The sequence below is a fragment of the Ichthyophthirius multifiliis genome (genome assembly GCF_000220395.1).
Source record: "Ichthyophthirius multifiliis unplaced genomic scaffold scaff_1120509250992, whole genome shotgun sequence".
NCBI classification, from domain to species: domain Eukaryota; phylum Ciliophora; class Oligohymenophorea; order Hymenostomatida; genus Ichthyophthirius; species Ichthyophthirius multifiliis.
In genome coordinates, this window is record NW_004086305.1 from 22,973 (window position 1) to 35,165 (window position 12,193).

A 12,193-nucleotide genomic window follows, 5' to 3' on the forward strand; every position below is an offset into this window, starting at 1 on the left:
ATAAAAGTTTATTTTTTAATTATTCATGCCCATTATCTCTTAAAATACACGGATTTTCGCAATAAAAATGGCATTCAAATAATTCGTTAGTCTCCTTTATTATAAATTGACACATTTATATACAAAAAATACGTATTAATGCACACTAACAATTTATTTAAGGACATTATGGAATACAATCTCCACATATACATACTAAGTTTTTTAATGTATTACATTGTAGTTTTATATCTGTACTACACATTTCTATATTATAATCACAACAATAGTAACAACCTCGGTTACAACGTGTGTATATATTATACATTTTCGTATTTTTTATATTTCCCATTTAAAACATATATAGGAAATATTAATATTTTAAATATTTAAATTAATATTTAATTTTTTTTTAACAGATGAATAATTAATATACATATATTTATGTTTTTTTGTTTGTTTAAAAAAAAAAATATTATTATATTTTTTTAAACAAAAAAAAATGTTTTTTATTATATATTTTATTATACATTTTATTACTGTTGAATTATTTACAAATACATTATTTAAATTTATTTTTAGTTTTATTTCTTTGGTTCTATTAATATAAATTGTAATTATATTTTAATATAATAATTTATTTATATTATTATATTTATTTTTTTAATTAAAATAAAATAATAATAAAATAAATAAGAAAAAATGTTAATTAAATCCACAAATACATAATTTTATATAATATTAGCACTTTTAGTTATTATACCTATAGCTTAATAAGAAACTTTTGAAGATAAAATAAAGTCATCTACTTCATGTGACTATTCTATAGGAGATACCCTAAACGAGTAAATAATGGAATTCGCAAAACGAATGTAACCATGTAAATTTTCCGATGTAAATATTATAGGAAATGTAGATAATAACTTAAGTATACCTTCACAAAAATACATAGAAACCTAAACATACGAATAATTAAAAAATATATTTATTAATTAATAAATAGAATTTTAGGCGTCTTTAATTAGTTTGATAGACTTTTATTTATATTAAAGTATAGATTCTTGTAAAACTTCTACATTAGATGATCTTTTAACTACTTCTTATTAATAGTGTACTTTATGTTAAGGAAATTCTTTTATTTTAAAAAAATAATCTTAAATAGATGAACTTGAATAAAAAAAATAAGAATTCAATTTAAATGTAAAATAAAAATAATATAAATATATATAAATATATATATATATATATATATATATATATATATAATATAATAATTCATATATATTTATATTTATTTATTTATATATATGCATATTTATTTATATATATCTAATATCTATATATTTATTAATATTTATATATATAAATATTTAATTTTATATATATATAGTTAGATAATTAAGTTTTACTGCTTTTTAAAGTTACAATTTAAAGCATATATTTGTAGATTCATTCAAACTTTTATGGAATTGTAATAACCCTAAAGATTTGATATAAGTAAATGGCGAATTTGACATAAATACTTAATAAAGACTTTCATTTACAGACGAATAAGGTTTCTTATATTCTTGTATGAATTGTGAAGAATCAAATTGTAGATAATGCTCAATTTCGGATTATAAGGAATGTATTGAATGTAAATAAGGTTATACACTAACAGATGGAAAATGTGATGGATGTTAATCTGAAAATTGTGAAGAATGCACTAAAGGTATTTAATAAAATAATTAAAGCATATTTATATTTTATTATAAAATTAGATAAAGATGGAAAGGAATTATCATGTACACGATGCATTAATGGATATTTTTTATTAGAAGATGAATGTGTATAGGAATGTCCTGAAGATTACACAAAAACTAAAATTGCGTGCTTAAAATGTAGACCAGGAACATTTCCTTTCGACGATAAATGTATATCTTGTTAACCTGAATAATGTAAAAGTGTGTTGGGCCTGCGCCTGATTAATGTTTATCTTGTTTTAATGGATATGAAAGAGAGTAATATTTTTTAAACAAAAATAATATATATATTTATATATTTATATATATTTAGTGATGTTTTAAGTTGTAAAGTATGTGAAGGTGATGAATGTTGTGCATAAGAAAAATGCGAAGATAATGAATATAGACAAACTGAATATCCATTTTAATGTGTTGTATGTTACGAGAAATGCTCTTAATGTAAGGGTGGAAAAATAGATGATTGTTTATAATGTAAAAATGATTATGAATTAACAAGTTCTGGATAATGTGTAAATCCTTCAAAAGAACCTAACACTTTTATAGATAAAGAAACTAAAACAATAAAATGTATAATAAATAGATATAAATATAAAATTATATAAATAATAAATATATAAATATATAAATATATATATATATATATATTTATTTATTATATATTTATATATTTTTTTTAAAGAATGTCATTTTTCATGTGAGGAATGTATTGATGCAACTAATTTATGCACTGTATGTAAGGCAGAAATGAATTATTATATTTAAGAGTATTTTTTTAATTATAATTAAAATTATATACATATATTTATAATTAAATAGTGAAATTGATTAAAGATTTAAGTGCTATATTACTTGTCCTTTAGGGTATTAACCTTAAGATGAAGACTTAGAAGACGATTAATCTATTAAATGTATCTTACAAACAAATGTTTAAAATTATTAAGATGATTAAAATATTTAGGATGATTAAAATGAATAAAATGATTTAAATGATAAAAATAATTAAAATGATTAAAATGATTAAAATGATTAAATTGATTAAAATGAATAAAATAATTAAGATGAAGAAAATAAATAAAATGATTAAAATGATTAAGATGAAAATTAAAACAATAATGATAATAATAATGATAATTAATAATAAAATGACTACAATATTGCCGATGTAGAAAAAGAATAAGAAATATTAGAATCAAAATGCGCTATATCAGAATACTGGTTTTTTTTAAATTAATAAAAATATATATATATATATATATATTTATATTTATTTATTATATTATATATATATATATATATATATATATTATATATTTATTATATTTATTATATTTATTATATTTATTATTTATATTATATTTATTTTATTTATATATATATTTTTTAACATTTTTTTATAAATAGGACAGGGGATGAATGTTTTAAATGCCCATCTAATTGTTTATCATGTATTTCATAAGATACATGTAGTTAATGTGAAGAATCTTTTTTTTTAAACGAAGAAATATAATAATGTGAATAATGTCATTCCACATGTGCAACTTGTAAAGGACCATCACATTCAGATTGTCTTACATGTACTGATTAACTTTAGATATATCCCTAAGTAAATGGAGTATGTGATCCTAGTGCAAAAACTGATATTATTAAAGATTTTATTTTATAAAAGGATTTATTATAAAATTGTAATCCATTATATTTTTCAAATTAAAACAATTACAAAGTTGAATTTTCTACTTTTTTTTCTGAAAAAGATTAATCTTTGATAGATATTGCTTTATTAAATATTGATAACTGTTAATTAGCTGATTTCTAAAAAACATTTAGCTAATTTAGTGATTAAATAGCCGACAGTTGTAAATAATAAGACATTAAAATATCTAAAATAGAAGAATAAGGTGCTTTATTAGCAATTTTTGCTACTATATTAACTAACCATAATGTTTAAATAAATAATAGATCTGTAAATGTGAAAAATTTAGCTGAATTAGGGAAATCATAAGGTCTTTTTAAGGCTTTTAATTTGTATAAAATTTCTTCCACTTTTACATGTTCTAACTTTTCTTGCTAAACTAATTTAGACGTGTCTTTTTCAGATTTACAAAATGCTTCTAATAATAAAAATATTAATTTTGGTTTAGTTAAAGAAATCCCTTTATAATCCTAGTTTGGATACGTTACTTGTTTTTCTGAACCTTAATTTATAGATGAAAAGAATTAAAAAGAGATAAATTAGGCCTTTGTAGTTGCAAAATAGAGCTAATCGACAAATTAAAAGTAGTATATAGTAATTTAATTATGTTATAAATAGGAAGAGGAGAAATCTGTTTTTGGACAGTATTTAGTCAAAGAGTATATAGGAAACGGTTTGGTGAAGATCCATATGTAAGATTAAGGAGATGTTTTGATTTATTTATTTGGTGCTACTGAAGATTAGAATGAATAATTAAAGAAATGCAATACTGAGTATAAAAATGAATTCAAATAATATGTAGTTTCTAAGCTGAAGTTTTATTAAGTTGAAGAAAATGAGAAAAACTTAAGGCTTAGAGAAGAACTGTTCAAATAATATAGTAAAAAACAGGAGAATGATAATAATAATAATAAAAATAAATAGATAAATCAATACGAATATATTTTACAAAATGAGTAATCAGGGGGAAGTTTTGTTCTTTATATTACCGAAAAAGACTAGTTTATTAGCAAAAGTTTAACTTTAGTTGATTTGGCAAAATAACTGGAGAAAAATAAAATTAATGCGGAGTCTTATAAAAGAAATTAAAGGACCATAAATAAGTCTATTGCTTAAAGAATATTCAAATAATACATAGATGAAATTTAAGATATTACAATATAATGTTATGGTGAAATTAGAAATTAATGTGTCAAAAATGTACTAATGGATGTTATTTTTAGTAATAAGAAAACTTGCGTTGCTGAAGAAGAGATTAAATAACTGATTATTATTGAAGAGTTCAAAGATATTATTGAAAAACTTTAGAAAGATAATTGGTGTAATGTTAATGAGTTTAGATGTAGTAAAGCAGCTCTTAAATTGACTTCTTGTTGATTTTTTTTTATAATTATATTTGCATTTTTTTTTTCTTAAATATGTTTGTTTATTTATTTATTTTTTTATATGGCTTCATATATATATATATAAATGATAATATTTTTATTTAAGGATTTAATTTATTTGTTTGTTTTTTTATTATTTATTTATATTTATGTTTTACATCTTTATATTATTTTAATTATAATAATTTTATTATAAATATTTAATTTTTTAATACTTTTTTTATAATTTAAATATTTATTTTTTTAAATTATAATATCCACATTTATTTTATATGCAAGCCTTTATTTATTTTTTATCAAATCAATTCAATTATTTTTAGCAATTGCATTCAATTATTAGGTTAAATTATAGATATATGGTAGTTTAATCATATTAGTTTTTTATATTAAAACTATTTTCTTTTTAGTTTTTATAATAATATACATTGTCTTCTTAATAAACCCAATTATTTTCTTGGGGATAAATATCGAATTATTATTTCAATATAAATTAAATTAGGTTACTTTACCTAAATTGATTGTATACATTCAAATAATTAAATATAAATATTATAATATTTATATTTTATCTAGTGTAGTTTACTTTATTGTTTTGTTTTTATATACAGGAGTGTTTAAAAATTAACTAAATTTATTAGTTATTTCTTAAACATTTTGTCTATTATTAGAGTTTTTAATATTGTTTTTTAATTACCCTTAGATAATATATCTTTAATTTATTGAAGCGGAAAAATTCAGTATTAATTATATATTTTAATGTTATAAAAAACTGTGCCTTTTTTTAAATATTTAGTTTTTATATAATATATCTAAATAAAATTCATTTTAATTCATAAATGTATAATATTTAAAAATATTAATAAATACATATTAAAGAAAATAAGAATTAAAAAAAAAATATTTAAATGATAAAATGTATCTAAAGAAAAAAAAAAGCAAAATGTTATATAACATAAAAAATATTAATATATTAATTATGCATTTTAATATATATAAAAAAATTATGAATATATTAAATTTATATTATTAATTTATTTTTAATTATTTAATAAATAAAATATCTAAAATTTTTTGAATTAATCTCTAAATACAGTAAAATTTTATTAATTTTTACAACAACAAAAATTATTAAAGATAAATTTATAACAAGATTATATAAAAATTATAGATTATTACTATATATTTAAATAGTTTATAAATTTCGTTTATTTTATAATTATTTAATTTATTTTAACTTCCATTATAACATTAATTTATTTTGTTTTATCTGCTATTTTTATTTATTTCCTATTATTTTTATACCTAAAAACAATTATAAGAGGATTAAATGCAGATTTATTTTTTTTCTTAATGGATATTTATTCCTTATGAAAACTGCCTTAAAAAGAAATTATGTTTTTATTTAATTTCAAATAACTTATATTATAAATAATAAGGGAATAATTAATTAATTAAAGAAAAAAAAAATCTAAAAAGTGATTATAAAATAATACAAAACATATATATTTTATTTTTTTTAAAATTTGATAAAAAGAAAAATATAATATATATAATATATATATATATATATATAATATAATATATAAGAAAATTTAAATAAAAAAAATATATATTTTAATTAATTTGTAAAAAAAAAAATTATTAATAAATATTAAAGAAAAATATATAAAATAAAAAAATTATAATATAAAGTAAATGAAATAAATATAAATTTTAGAAACGAAATAAAATATATATCTATTAATTACATTTTATTATTAATTTTATATAAATATCTAAATATAGAAATAAATAGTAAAAGTAAATAATGTATTTCTTTATACGAATTATTATTAACAATATGATAAAAATATTATATTAATGATAATAGCATATTATATAATGTATCATTTATTTATAATTATATTTAAATATTTATTATTCTAATAAAAGCAATAAATTATTTATTTTATTTTTTTATTATTACATTCTAATTTTTTCAGTAATAATAATATATTTTTAATATGATATTTAAATGGTAAAAATATAATATTTTTAATATTTATTTTAATACTGTAAAATATTTGAAAACCTACATTTTATTTCATTAAAAATATTAATATATAATAAAAAAATATCATTTAAAATAAAATTTAAAAAATATTTAGTTATATATTAAAAATAAATGTATTATATATAAGAATAATAATTTTTTATTTAATCTAATTATATAAAATAGAAATTAATTTATTGTTTTTTAAAAAATATTTTAAAAATATAATTGGACAAGATTAAAGAAAAAAAAATGTAAAAAATAAATAAATTACTGTCCTTTCTATTAAATTTATTAACCGAAATATTAAATAATTAAATTTTAAGGAATTCTTACATTTATCTAGTATTAATAATACATTTAATCATAGATTTATTTAATAAAAATTATATTTAATCAAAAGACTATTTCAAAATAAACAATCTTTTTATTATCATGATTTTACTTTTATTCCTAATTACAATAGCTATAATAGTTTTATTATTTGTAAAAAAAAGAAAATACTTACTTTATATTAATATTATAATAATTATTTTGCTTTTTGAAATATATAAATTAAGTATTTGTATAAATAACCTATATTTATTGCTATATTTGATTTTGATTCACAATTAAAATAAATATTTTACTTTTGTAATAATAACATATACTATAGTACGTTTAATAATATCAAACGAAACCTCCTTAATATGGTTTTTTTAATTTTTTCAAATAATATTAACTTTCTAATACTAAAGTTATATACATAAATAAAATATAAAATTGAAAAAAAAAATTAAAGAATCGAAAAATTGTCCTAAAATATGCTTAAATAATTTTAAATAAATTGAAAACTTAATTTTTTATACAAACAAAAAAGATATGTAAAACCTTTAAAATATATCTGAAAAAAGTATCTAAAACTAATCCATAAACAGTTTAAAATTAGAAAAATAGCTTTTTAACGATATGAACATAGGAATAGTTATTGTAAATGATAAAAAAAACATTTATTATTATAATGATAATATATTAAATTAATTCTAATGTACTTAATTCAGCCTTTTATAGTTTATATTATAATTAAAAATTGCCGAAACTACAATAACTGATATTGAAAATCAATCAAATACCAACGAAAGCATTTTCTGGTAAAGTTAAAGTGGATTTAATAATAAAAAATAATAGCGAATTCATTTAAATATGAGCAAATAACAACAATCAGAATAACAAAGTGAAGAAGATTCTAATTATGATTAAAATCAAGAAAGAAATAAATACACTTATAATAAAGAAATTTCTATATAAAATAATGAAGAAAACAATCAAAATACAAATATTGAAACCATAAGCCTTTTAAAAAAAGGCTTTTAGGAAAAAGTGAGATATTTAGATAGTCAAAATATATAAAATTTAAAAGATCTATTAAGTTTAATTTAGAAAAGCGAAACACTAAACAATACAGATACAGAAAAATCAACTTATAATACTTATAACAAACGAAAAATAAATACTTATTTATAAAAACAAAAATTGCAAAAAAAAAAACAATTTTAATAAAAAAGCTTCTTTTATAAATACGATAAATAAAACGAAAGTCTAATATTATTATTTATTCATAATAATATAAAGTTCTTTCAGTTAAAAATTAAATTATATACACTTACTTCTCCTAAGGGTAAATGTGAAGACTTAATATATATAGAGACTTCTTAAATAACTTCATTAGTAAATGAGTTTTAGGATTAAAATTTAAAATTATATAAAAATTCAATATTAGCATCAATTTCTCATGAACTTCGAACCCCTTTAAATTGTTCTATTTCTTCTTTAGATATGGCTTCTTTATGTGATGGAATCGATATTTATTCTAAATAGCATTTTATAGTGCCAGCTTTATAATCTTGCTATATTCTATTGAATATTATTAATGATATACTTGATATGGCTTAAATTAACTTAGGATAGTTTTCCCTTTCTTTGGAAATTTTTTCGATTGAAGATGCAATTTAAGAATGTATATCGTTAATAAAATTCTAGGCTTCATAAAAACACATAAATATAATTTTAAAAATGGAAAAAAATGTCCCTGAGTAAATAAATTCAGACCAGAATAGATTCAAATAAGTATTATTAAATTTATGTTCTAATTCTTTAAAATTCACTTAAAAAGGGCAAATATAAATTTAAGTCTATTTAATTGAAAAAAACCTCATTAAAATCTCAGTTTCAGATACAGGTTGTGGAATTCCTAAAAAATACATTAAAACTCTCTGTGAGTCTTTCGGAAAACCAAATTTCATGTTTAATACTATAGGGGCAGGTTTAGGTTTATCTATCTCAAATACTCTTGCTATGGGTTTAGGTGGAAATAGGAAACTAGAAACTGAAAGTGTAGAAGGTAAAGGGAGTATTTTTTCCTTTTATGTACTTAATAGGGAATAAAGTAAAAGAACTTGTAAACTTTCCAAAAGTCAAGATTTTTATAAATGGATATCTCTTTCGACTAGTTAGTAGTTTATGAGTTAAAATGGAACTACTTATATTGATTAAACTTCACCTTCAATAACTATTTCACCTAAATGTAAAAAATAGAAATAAATTGTAAATTTTAAATATGTTTATATTTATTAATATTAATTTATAAAAAAAGTTAAAAATTATTTAGAAAAAAAGCGAATTTGAAAATAACATTTATTAAACTAAGTTTTTAAATCTAAATGAAGATTAATAATCTTGTAATATAAAAGAAAACGAAGTAGAAGGAAAAAATTTACCAATTATTGATAGTTTTGTAGTAAAATAAGGATATTAATATGAGGAAAATGATAAAGAGTAAGAATAAAGTTTTGATAGTGAATATAAAAGTTAAGATATTAGTAGTATTTAATCTGATAAATATAATGTTTTTTTTTAAAAAAAATATAAAAAAAATCTATATATATTTTAGAATATTATTTTTAATGATTTTAGATAGAAAAAATAGTTACTTTAAAAAATTATAAACATCATGAAATATATAAATATAATCAAAATAAAGATTTAAAAAATTAAATAATAAGTTTAAATTCTCAAAAACAATGCAAATGTACTGATATTCTAATCGTAGATGATAATGAGTTTAATCTCATAACTCTAGAAATAAGACTAAAATGTTACGGTTTCATAATCGAAAAAGCTTCTAATGGAATGGAAGCATTAGAAATGGTTTAAAAAAAGTTTTTTTAAACAAATGTTTGTTGTTAAAAATATAGTTTGATTTTTATGGATATTGATATGCCTATAAAAAACGGATATGAAACTACAAGAGATATTATAACGTTTTTTAAAAAAGAAAAAAGTGTACCTTCGATTGTTTCAGCTTGTAGTGCTTATGTGTAAGAATAAGAAAAATAAAAAGCTAAAAAAAGTGGAATGAAATTTTATGTGACGAAACCTGTTAATGCTTAAATGATTGAAATAGTATTAGAATATGTTTTTATAAAAAATTAATGAAGAATAAAATTAATTTTAATTAATATATATATAACAAAATATATGTGAATAATAATATACATATAAATAAATTAAAATATGTATAAATATATATATATATATTTAATTACATATAAAAATTATAATAAAACTAAATAATATAATATTTATTTTAATTAATATATTCAAAATATTTTGTTCATAAATAAACTTTTTTTATTTATTATTTTATTTTTATCTTTACTTTTTTATATTAATATATTTTTATATTCACATTATATATTTTTTTTTTAAATAACTATTTATATTTTTTTTAATTTATATCAATTATACATTTATTAAATTTAAAATTAAAAACTTATAATAAAAATATAAATATGATTTATTAATAAAGCTAATTACTCAAAAAAAAATCAGAAATAAAGAACAAATGTTATAATTTGAATATATTTTTAGAGTATAATTCGTAAAAAATAGAATAAAAATACCAAATAACTCAACTTTTAAAAAATATTTAACACTTAATATATTTTCATTTGATATAAATATTCATAATGATAGCAGATTTAATATATTATAAATGTTTTTATTATTAAAATATTTTTTAAATAGTTACATGTATATTAATAATAATATCTTTACACAAAATTAAATCGATTCATATAATTTAGATTATTTCTTTAGTTTTATTTTATTTTTTATTGGAAAAAATAAAGGAAGTTTTCATATAAAAGTATTGTTTATTAGAAAAATAGGAAGAAATTATTATTTTAAATGTTTTTTTTTTTTTTTGGAGTATTGTTAATAATTTAAACTTAAAAAAACATTTTTTATTTTTTATTTTTACTTTTTATTAATTTTTTGAAGATCGTGAAAGTTAATTTTTTTTGATATTTTTTTTACTCTTGAAAATTATAATTGAAGTTTTTTTAAGAAAAAACTGGAAAATAACAGATATCTTATATATTTCGGAAAAAAACTTTCAAAGGATCTTTTAAAGTAACATCAACCCGATTTTACTTATTACTATTTAAGGTCAAATTATAGATTTTAACGACTCTTTTAGAAATTTATGTTAATAAATCAATTAAAAAAACCCTAAACCCTCTAGTTTTTTTACTTTATTATCTCCTATTTAATAAGAGACATTTTCTAAACTTCTTGAAGATATACATATATCATAAAAAACAAAAGAAATTTAATTATAGCTTATGAATAATGATGAATAAGAAGAAGATAATAATTAAGATAAATAATAATAAACTAATAGTATATTAAAAAGCATAAAAAAATAATAATTTTATCCTTTTGAAATTGAATAATTTGATGAATAAATGAATATTGAATTAAAAAAAATAAATGATGAAAAATAAAAAATTCAAATTTTTAAAGCCAAAATTTAGCCATTTATTTATAAAGAAAATAATGCTTTTTTAATAAATCTATAAAGTGTATAAAAAGAAAATTAAATTTTATAAATTAATAATTTACTAATGAAGTAATAAATATATAATATTTTTTTTTTAATTATTTATTTATTATATTAATTTTAAAAAATAAAAAATATTAATTTTATTCTTTATAAAGTTTTTAAGTATATTAGTATATAATTAATTAGTTTTATATTTATATTAAAATGATATTTATTTATTTTAAAATAGTAATATTAATAATAGATTTATGATTATATTAACTCATATTTAAGAAGATTATAAAAAATGGTCAAATTTAGCGCAATTAAATTAAATAAAATAAACAGATTTAAAAGAGCTTTCTAATATTATTTGTGAATAATATAATATTGTAAATATTTTGATCTTTATTTAGGAATTTTAGAAAAAAAAATTATTTGATTTTAATTAAATAATAGAAGAGTAATTTTAAGCTGATTTTTGTATAGAGAATCTCA

At 17.1% G+C, this 12,193-nt stretch overlaps 2 protein-coding genes across 2 annotated transcripts, besides 19 other annotated features; both read left to right on the plus strand. All coding sequences in view use genetic code 6, as the record gives it.

Moving 5' to 3' along the window:
* The first annotated feature begins 486 nt into the window (after positions 1 to 486).
* Positions 487 to 518: a microsatellite.
* Positions 519 to 657: 139 nt separating this feature from the next.
* Positions 658 to 4,804, plus strand: IMG5_125730 (hypothetical protein). The gene is made up of 7 exons (XM_004032221.1): positions 658 to 1,179; positions 1,370 to 1,690; positions 1,740 to 1,979; positions 2,035 to 2,291; positions 2,404 to 2,488; positions 2,541 to 2,939; positions 3,126 to 4,804. Exons 3-7 carry the CDS (start codon positions 1,915 to 1,917, stop codon positions 4,789 to 4,791), a joined length of 2,472 nt encoding a protein of 823 aa, XP_004032269.1. The 5' UTR covers positions 658 to 1,179; positions 1,370 to 1,690; positions 1,740 to 1,914; the 3' UTR covers positions 4,792 to 4,804.
* Positions 1,175 to 1,250: a microsatellite.
* Positions 1,189 to 1,250: a microsatellite.
* Positions 1,194 to 1,368: a microsatellite.
* Positions 1,260 to 1,343: a microsatellite.
* Positions 2,294 to 2,358: a microsatellite.
* Positions 2,297 to 2,369: a microsatellite.
* Positions 2,305 to 2,369: a microsatellite.
* Positions 2,320 to 2,392: a microsatellite.
* Positions 2,646 to 2,822: a microsatellite.
* Positions 2,833 to 2,863: a microsatellite.
* Positions 2,961 to 3,101: a microsatellite.
* A 1,533-nt stretch (positions 4,805 to 6,337) lies between the features above and the next one.
* Positions 6,338 to 6,384: a microsatellite.
* Positions 6,385 to 6,425: 41 nt separating this feature from the next.
* Positions 6,426 to 6,486: a microsatellite.
* Positions 6,426 to 6,495: a microsatellite.
* Positions 6,426 to 6,510: a microsatellite.
* Positions 6,457 to 6,490: a microsatellite.
* A 161-nt stretch (positions 6,511 to 6,671) lies between the features above and the next one.
* Positions 6,672 to 6,708: a microsatellite.
* Positions 6,709 to 7,189: 481 nt separating this feature from the next.
* Positions 7,190 to 7,233: a microsatellite.
* A 1,650-nt stretch (positions 7,234 to 8,883) lies between these two features.
* On the plus strand, positions 8,884 to 9,495 carry IMG5_125740 (hypothetical protein; the record flags this gene model as incomplete). Its single annotated transcript, XM_004032222.1, has 2 exons — positions 8,884 to 9,394; positions 9,464 to 9,495. The coding sequence occupies 2 exons, from the start codon at positions 8,884 to 8,886 to the stop codon at positions 9,493 to 9,495; spliced, it is 543 nt and encodes a 180-aa protein (XP_004032270.1).
* Positions 9,496 to 12,193: the final 2,698 nt, after the last annotated feature.